This window comes from Streptopelia decaocto (assembly GCF_964273445.1).
Source record: "Streptopelia decaocto genome assembly, chromosome: 5".
NCBI classification, from domain to species: domain Eukaryota; kingdom Metazoa; phylum Chordata; class Aves; order Columbiformes; family Columbidae; genus Streptopelia; species Streptopelia decaocto.
This window is the reverse complement of record NC_138659.1, coordinates 16,898,387-16,906,372: the sequence shown is the minus strand read 5'-3', so window position 1 is coordinate 16,906,372 and position 7,986 is coordinate 16,898,387. Positions and strand designations below refer to the sequence as shown.

Here is a 7,986-nt window from a genome sequence, read left to right as displayed (position 1 = left end):
AAACTACCACCAGACGACAGACAGGAGAGGCTCAGTTTAATTGGGAGCTTCCAGTTGTGCAACATACAAAGGATGACCAAAAGGGAGGACAGGGGCAATGACAAGGACCCTATTAAAAAAAATAGTAATGTAGATTTGAGAAAAATAAAAATTCAAGATTAACCCCAGCCCCGTACCATAAAAATCCTCTGCATATACAATGACTATTACTATATACATGTTTAAAAGTAAATGCCCACAGCCTGGAGTGCAAAGAGTAGCGCCATAGCTGTGCTTCATGGCAGGGGAATCCATAAAGTGTTTGGTTTTTAAATTAAAATATAAATAGAAGCATACAACATGCCAAGAACTGAGTGGGTTACATCCTCCTCTGCACAAGGCCAGAGCAAGCAGGACCGGCCCCTGCCACTCACAGCTATAAACCTTCATGTGTCCGAATTCCCAGCCCATCAGGTGGGACAGTCAGCCCAGCTTGGGCACGTCACCGCTACATCCCATTCTTCACCAGCTCATGGATCCCGTCCTCGTCGATAATCAAAGGTGCACAAAACTCTCGGTCCTTCACGTACTTTTCCAGACCCTAAGGGAGGACGAAGCAGCTCATTAGTAACACACCACACATCATCTGCTCTGCTGGTCTGTTTAGCTGCTCACAGGTGGCTCTGGTCCCCTCCCATGCTAGTGGCTTGCAGGACACTGCCTCGAAAAGCTCCACAGTGAATTCAAGCTATGCTTCTGTGGCTTACTCCCTCCCTGGTCAGGGCTCCACCAGCCTCCCCACCCACCCGGTTCCTCTGTGAGGGTACCCGAGCTCTGGAGAGCCAGTACTCACTTCTCCACCGTAGGAGATGAGGGGAGAAATTTCACACTGGATTGGCAGGTCATTTGCATCCTTCAAACTGCAGATGAAAAAAAAAAAAAAAAAAACAAACCAACAACATAAAAGGAGGGTTATCCACATCCCGTTGGGGGATGCAGATGGGGTGCAGAGATCAGGGCAGCTGCCAGCCCACACAGATCCCAACAGCACAGAGCTGCCCTGTGTTAGTCAAGCCTTGCGTGCTCTCCACAGAGGTGTGAGCTGAAGTTTAGATACCAGCAGCAACTGAAAGAGATTTATCTGCATCTTTAATGAGAATCTTGGTGCCTTGCAGCGCCTGTGCCCTGGACCACAGACCCCTGTGTTTGATGCTGCGTGCAAGCTAGTCACCCCTTCCTCCTCCTGCATCCTTAGGGTGATGAGAGATGCACTCAGAGCACCTTCCTGTTTGGCTGGTCACAACAGGTCTTTTTTTTTTTTAAACACACTCCTTGCTCAAAGCACAGCCTGAGGATACAGGCTAGGTCCGTCTGTTCACTGAGAAATACACCTTGCAGCACTGTCTGCTCCTCCTGCCTTTGCCTCTGAGATCAGCTGTCTCAGCTCCTCTGCTCTGTACGCAAGCCTGAGGTGGTGAGGACAACGGCAGTGCCAAACCGGTGCTGTTCCTGAGAACAGGACAGCAGTACCGCCACAGAGGTGCTGACCCCACTCCTGCTGCCACCAGCCTCTGCAAGACCCCCTGGGATGCTCTGTGGATCTGATGGCATGTAAGGCTGGCCAGGGAGCACAGCCACATGGAGCTGATGAGGATCTATGGCAGCATCTTCATGTCTGCTTGCCATGGCTGCCAGAGCAATGCTCCCTTCACCCAGGTGGAAGCTCCTCCCTTCTGCCACACACTTGGCTCGGCCCCCTCCCATCCCAGCTACGAGTAGCTAAAACCACTCTCCCATCCTAAGCCAGCCTTGCACTTGTGTTTGCCTTAGAGTCGGATTTGTTTCAAGATAACAGTAAAAAAATAAAAAAAAGAATTGCCATTAACTGGCAATTATGGATAAACGCAGGCTAAAGTGCATCCTTTATCCAACATTATAACTAGCGTGATGGCCTTCTTAAACACCTGAAAACAGTTGGAGGCTTGAATTAAACACCAAAGAGCCGAGGTGTATCCACCAGAAAGCAGAAGACACAACTTTTCCTGATGATGGGGAGAGGTAACAAGCTTGGTCTACCAAGTCATCGACACTCACCAGCTCTGCGTATCAGCCGCACAGATGTACCCTGTGCCTACAGAAGGACACGCTGCTGTTACAGAAATCCCTTTAAGACTTCTGTCAACTTTCCCATTTACTTCTGTTAACTTCCAAACACTGAGCCAGGGGCTTTCCCTGCTGTCACAGTCCAGATCTTCAAAACTCAAGAGCTGGAGTCAGAGCACAGCTGGCTGCCTGCACTGAGATTTGCACATGCTACATCAACGCCTGCTTGTCGTTTACTTAACATTTTAAATCCCATTTCAATCTGCTGGGACGCCTGGCCAACACTGGGAGAGGGGGGCTGTCTCCAGCTATGAGACCGGCTGAGATCAGCCCAGGCTGTGCTGTGGCGTGAGGAACAGGGCAGTGTCACCGAAGGGATGTGCCAGCATGTTTCACAACAGTGTCCCACCCAGCTGCCTCTGCAGAAAGGAGCCCTGGGGGGAGCAGATGCTGCTGTTTCCCGTCACCATGAGAAGCAGCACCCACGGGTCCAGCAGTGAGACATGCCCCGCTCCCAGCATGCGGCCCCGAAACCCGGTCCCGTTAGTCAGTATGGGCGCCCGCTCACCAGCACGCACCCATCGCGGCCACCGCAGCCTGGCACGCTGCTTCGCCCGCAGCCCATTAGTACCTAAGCACAGCCCCGCCACCATGCATGTTGCACGGTATAGTTACTTGTCATTGACATCTGCTGGGGTGGCATCTGACCTTCCGTTTGTGACACTACGTGGGAATAAACATGGGTTAGCAAGCGTAGGGAAAAAAAAAACAAGCAAGGCAAGTCTGGGGTTTGCTGTTCTATAAACAGGCGTGGCAGGTGGTCTTTCAGTTGAGGGATGCCACAAGCCCAGCCTGGCTGCTGCACAAATCTGCTGGTGTGCTTGGGCTCCCTCCCTGCACAGGCAACCTTGGCTGCGCAATGGAGACTCGCACAATTCAGTTCACAGGGGCTGAATCAAGAAAAGCTTCTGCTGACTGAGTGAGAGTCCCTCCTGCAGCCACCACCTGGCCCGCACCTGGCTTTGGCCCACAGCCACCTGGGAGATGGGACCCATGGCTGGGGGCTCCAGCAGTGCTGATTTCAGGAGCGCTGAAATGGAGAAGGGCTGGGGACTGCCCAGTGCTTTATCACCAGCCCCAAAAGGATGCAGGAACAGCAACTCACCGAGGGATGGCAGGGACACGTGTGCCGTTTTCGTCAACAAAGTGCCCTCCCGCATTGAGGACCCAGCAGTGGTGCAGGGACATCAAAGCATGTCGGGCTGTGGTGGGGTTGTCCTTGCCATTCTGGCTGTCTGCGTTCTTCAAGGGAGAAAATTCATCCTCACGCAGCACCTCATACACCACGAATTTCCTGGGGGTAACAGGGCACAGGAGGGTCAGGTTTGGGAAACATGGCCATTCCCTGTCACTTCAGCTTCTCCCATGCCAAGGTGGCTGAGCCAAGGCCACAGTCCCCCACAGCCTGCACCCATGGGCTGTAGGATCAGGAGATGCTCCTCTGGCCCAGAAGCAGGGCTCAGCCAAGCAAGAGGCACACAGCACCTGTCCTTCCCACTGCTCACATCCCTGCTTATCTCAGGGCACAACTGTCCAATGCTGCTGAACAGCACAGGAGCCGGCATCCCATCCTGACCCAGGGCACCACCAGTGGGCACAGCCCCCACCATCCCCCTGAGACTTCCAGAACTGCTCGAGCAAGAGCCAGCAGCCTGCTCCCTGTAGAGAGAAAAAGGGCGTACTTAGAAAACTGGAAGATGTCGAAAACAAACTTTTCCATCTTGATTCCATTGGGCTTCTCAGGTTGGATCAGCTGCCCTGTAGTGATGTCCACATGTGGGATCTTCTTCTCAGCTACATGGTGCTGCAGCTGTGGTTCATAAGTGCTGCAACGGGCCAAGAAAGAGCCATCACTCACGAGAGCAAGGCACATCTCCAGCCCCTGGCTCAGACACGGCTGCGGCAGGATGGTTGCTCTGCCTGGACCCCCAGCCACCCTGGTGCTCCTTCTCTGTCTGGCATGGCAGCAGCACCCTGGCAGGCCCTTACTTGACGACATCTTTGAGGAAGGCGGTGGTGAAAAAGTGATTGGCGATGTTGCCCGCGTTGAAGAGCAGCCGCCCATCTGGGCCTCGTTTCTGGGCAGTGGCCAGAGAAATCTCACTGTACTCCACCACCTGGTAGACACCATCCACTCGGCACACCACGCCAACCGGCTCCGTGGGGTTCGTCTTCTCCACCACCTGCACAAGAGAAGCACTATCAGGGAAAGGCCCCCAAAGCTTCACACTTCAGATACCTCCGCTTGTATCTAACAGCCCCCGTGGAGATGGTCTCCAACACAGGAGAGCAGGGTCAAGGCAGGGATAGGAATGCTGGAGCCCTCTCCTCACAGGTGCTTTTGGTGACAGTGACCAGAGGAAAGCAAGATGGCAGGGCTGGGTGGCAGGGTGCCAGGCACACCCAGAGGCAGGACCTGGCACCAAGCCCGAATGCGGCTGGCAGAGGGCACAGGTATTTTTAGCACCCAGCTTGCATGTGAAAGCCAGCTTGCTGTGCACAAGTAGGAAGTTGCTGGCTCAGCACAATCATCCCCCCACACCTGACCTCCCTCTTCTTCCTCACACCCAACAACGCTTCCCTCTTGTCATGCCCCGCCCCATAAAATCCCTAGCCAGCAAAGCCACCACGATAGCATGCAGGGACATAGGACTTTCTCCTTTCTCCACACTTCAGTGTATTTCCTCCTTCTCTCGCCCGGGTCAGGAGGAGGAACTGCTTTCCCTTTCCTAGCCTGCTCTCCAAAAGCTTCAAGGTCAGCAAGCCCTCTCACCTATTTGCCAGAGCCAAGCCCAATGCAAACACAAACACACAGTCCCTTTGGCTGTTAATCCAGGCTTTAAGCAAAGCTTTGGGCATGCAATGTCCTACCCATGAGACACAGGGCTGGGCTCAGCATCAGCTGCACCCATAGTGTCCTGATCTGGTGCCCAGGACGTCACAGCTGGGGACAGCTGGCAGCCTGCAGCAGGGATCCCAGCTGCCTACGGTCCCTGCAACCGCCCAGACAATAGCTGCCCCGTGTCTGGGTGGGAACCGGGCAGCTCCGTGAGGCTTCCCAGCAGCTCTCAGCCCTGCACAAGGCAGGAGGGGAGCAGTGCCACGCAGGGGTCAGCGCCACCCCGTATCCCTGGGGATGACAGACCCGAGGGGCAGGTGAGACTCTGGCACCACGTGCTACCCCACTAGCAAGCTCCTATGCTTAAATATCCTTCCTGGCTCCAGCAAGCCAGCAAAGGAAGGGCAAGGAGTCAGGGAAGCCAGGCAAGGAGAGGACAGATGCCACCCTGCTCCAGGGAAGCAGTGCCTGCCTGCCCCTGAAACCATACCTTGGCCCCGCAGTCCGCTCCCTTCTCCAAGCAGAACCCGATGAACCTGGGGTCAGCCACCTTCACCAGGATGTTGTCCACGCAGTAGACGTGGACACTCTGCACACCCCTCCGTTCCATGTCATCCACGATGCCGTGAGCCCCCAAGGCCCGGTACAGGCCCCCGTTACCATCTGAGGAGGAGGGAAAAAAAAGTGCTGAGGCCACAGGAAAGCCTGGCTGTCCCATTAGACACCCATGCTCATCTTCCTTCCCCACAGAGCCAGGGTGGAGGGTTCCCATTCCAGCCATACCCCACCCTGGTCCTCCCTGCCAAGACAGACACCTCCCAGCTGCGTCACTTGTGGGCCACATCAAGCTGCAAGACTACCCTATGCAGGCTTCAGCTCCAAAAGCTTGTCCTCAGCACATCTCCCCCCCCCCTACCCCTCCTGCCAACCCCTGGTCACCGACCTGGTGCCATGGCAATCTTGCCCTTCTCCTCCAGCAGGATTTTCCCATCAAAGCCCAGGGCAGGCAGCATGCCCTGCTGGAAGAAGATGACATTTTCTTTCTTCAAACCAAAATAGCGATGCTTCAAGAAGAACTCCTTGGTGGACTCCATAGTCCGGCCGCTTGTCATGATGTACCTGCCACAGTGCAGAAGAGACCCAATGAGCAGGGAGGCATGGCAGGGTCTCACACTCCTCATCCCAAATGTGAGGAACCACTTTGGCCTGTAAGACCCAGAAGAAGCTTCTTCCCCCTCCAGATGCTCAGAAGGATCTGACCCGCTGCAGTCCCACCTCTTTGGCAAGCCAGCAAAAGGCTTCATGCCTCCTTGCAACACACATCTCCATAACCCCACCACACCCTGTGCAGTGGGTGGGACACACAGCTGAGGCAGCCAACTCCTGCTGTGACACCAACCTCTGGCTTGCAGCACCACCGCAGCCCCTGGCCTCCCAGATCCCACCTTGCACAGCTGCTGTCCCGTGCGGCAGGCTGGCCACGGGTGACATGACATTTGTTCCCAAGGCCTGTAGGGTTGAGCCCCACAGGCCCCACAGGCCGTGGGATCTGCCAGTGCTGCCCTCCAGGCTTTGACCCATTAACTCCAACGGGCTATGGCCACGGCAATGGTGTCAAAACGGTCTATGTCAATCCATGGCTCTTTGGGTGGTCAAGTGGGTCTGCTGAAACCCATGGGTCTTTGGCCTGCTGACACCAACTATGCTCCTTGATCCACCAAGGCCAACCAATGGAGCTTTGACTCAGCTAACATCAATGAGGCAACATCAACCTACAGACCCTTAACCCACCAACACCAGCTGGGCTGATGCCAACAGGGTCCTGCCAATGCCAACCCACAGGACCTTGACCCATCAACACCAACAACACCCCATACACTTTTTCCCAAAGCTACCCCAGTGGACTTTATCCCAACACAGCCCAGGGCAGGGTGCTCACCAGGGGATGTGGCAGGGGGTACCGTGCTGCTCCTCTGCCAGCTGCTGCAGCCGTTGCAGGCGCTGGGCCTGGAGATGGAAGAGGGTCTTGCGGGAGGGCAGCCCCACGTCGTACATGCCCTTGGGGTAGGGGACGCCGAGGCGGGTGCCCTGCCCGCCGGCCAGCAGCAACACAGCTACGCGGCTCCTCGCGATCTCCGCCAGCCCTGCGACGGGAGAAAACACGCGTGTGGGACCCGCCGCGCCGGCCCCGGCCCCGCGCCGGCCCCGCCGCCCCCCGCACCTACCGCGGCTCTCCCAGCGTGGCAGCAGCTCGCGGTCGCGGGAGGCGCTGCCCAGCACGTCCCGCGGCACCGGCTCCATCCGCGCGTCCAGTCCCGCCGTCGTCCCGCCGCCGCCGTCCCCGCGGGCGCGACGGAAGAAACGGTTGATCTCGGCCACGTCCATATCGCGCAGCTCCGCCGCCAGCGCCCGCCGGGCCGCGCCGCCCAGCTCAGGCCAGAAGCGCAGCACGTGGCCCTGCCCGGCCGCCGCCAACCGCTGCCCCAGAGCCGCGGCGCCGTCGCCGGCCGCGTCCCCCCCTGCCGCCCCAGCCGCCTCCATCCCGCCTGCCGCCGCGGGGCCGCCGCGCCCCCGCCGCCCCTTTATAGCCCCCCGCCGCCGCGGGGCCGCCAATGGCAAGCGGCGGCGGCACGTCCCGCGCCCTCACTGGCTGCGGGGAGCGACGTCACCGCCCCACGCCACGTAGCGCCCAATGGGAGGAGCGGCCGCTGCGGCGGCGCGCGCGCCGGTGGCTGCCATGGCAACGGCGGCCACGTCAGCGCGCGGCCCCCGTGCTCCCGCGGCCGGGAAGGGGCCGGCCCGGTGCCCTGCGGGCGGGGAGCGGAGCGGAACGGGGCTTCCCGTAACAGCCCCGCCCCGCCCAGCTGCTCCGCCCTGGCCCCGGGCGGGACGCGGGAGCCGCGGCCACCGCCCGCCCCCGCAGCAGCCCCCCCCACCTCTGTCTCCCCTCCTGCAACAAGAAGGGAGGGGCGCTCGGCCAAAAAAAAAAAAAAAAAAGGCAAAAT

The 7,986-nt window shown here is 58.0% G+C and overlaps 1 protein-coding gene across 1 annotated transcript; it reads right to left on the bottom strand.

The window, feature by feature from the left end:
* Positions 1-19: 19 nt before the first annotated feature.
* On the bottom strand, positions 20-7,532 carry UAP1 (UDP-N-acetylglucosamine pyrophosphorylase 1). The gene is made up of 9 exons (XM_082052570.1): positions 7,207-7,532; positions 6,921-7,125; positions 5,925-6,100; positions 5,472-5,644; positions 4,132-4,325; positions 3,825-3,968; positions 3,248-3,436; positions 833-899; positions 20-580 (listed from the first exon to the last, which is right to left on the bottom strand). Exons 1-9 carry the CDS (start codon positions 7,520-7,522, stop codon positions 488-490), a joined length of 1,557 nt encoding a protein of 518 aa, XP_081908696.1. The 5' UTR covers positions 7,523-7,532; the 3' UTR covers positions 20-487.
* Positions 7,533-7,986: the final 454 nt, after the last annotated feature.

Excerpts from the sequence above, each read along its gene's own strand:
- UAP1 (XM_082052570.1), bottom strand. The coding sequence starts at position 7,522 with ATGGAGGCGGCTGGGGCGGCAGGGGGGGACGCGGCCGGCGACGGCGCC. Across the intron at positions 7,126-7,206 it reads GCCACGCTGGGAGAGCCGCG|GGCTGGCGGAGATCGCGAGG; the intron begins GTAGGTGCGGGG and ends CTCCCGTCGCAG. Across the intron at positions 900-3,247 it reads CGTGTCCCTGCCATCCCTCG|TTTGAAGGATGCAAATGACC; the intron begins GTGAGTTGCTGT and ends TTTCATCTGCAG.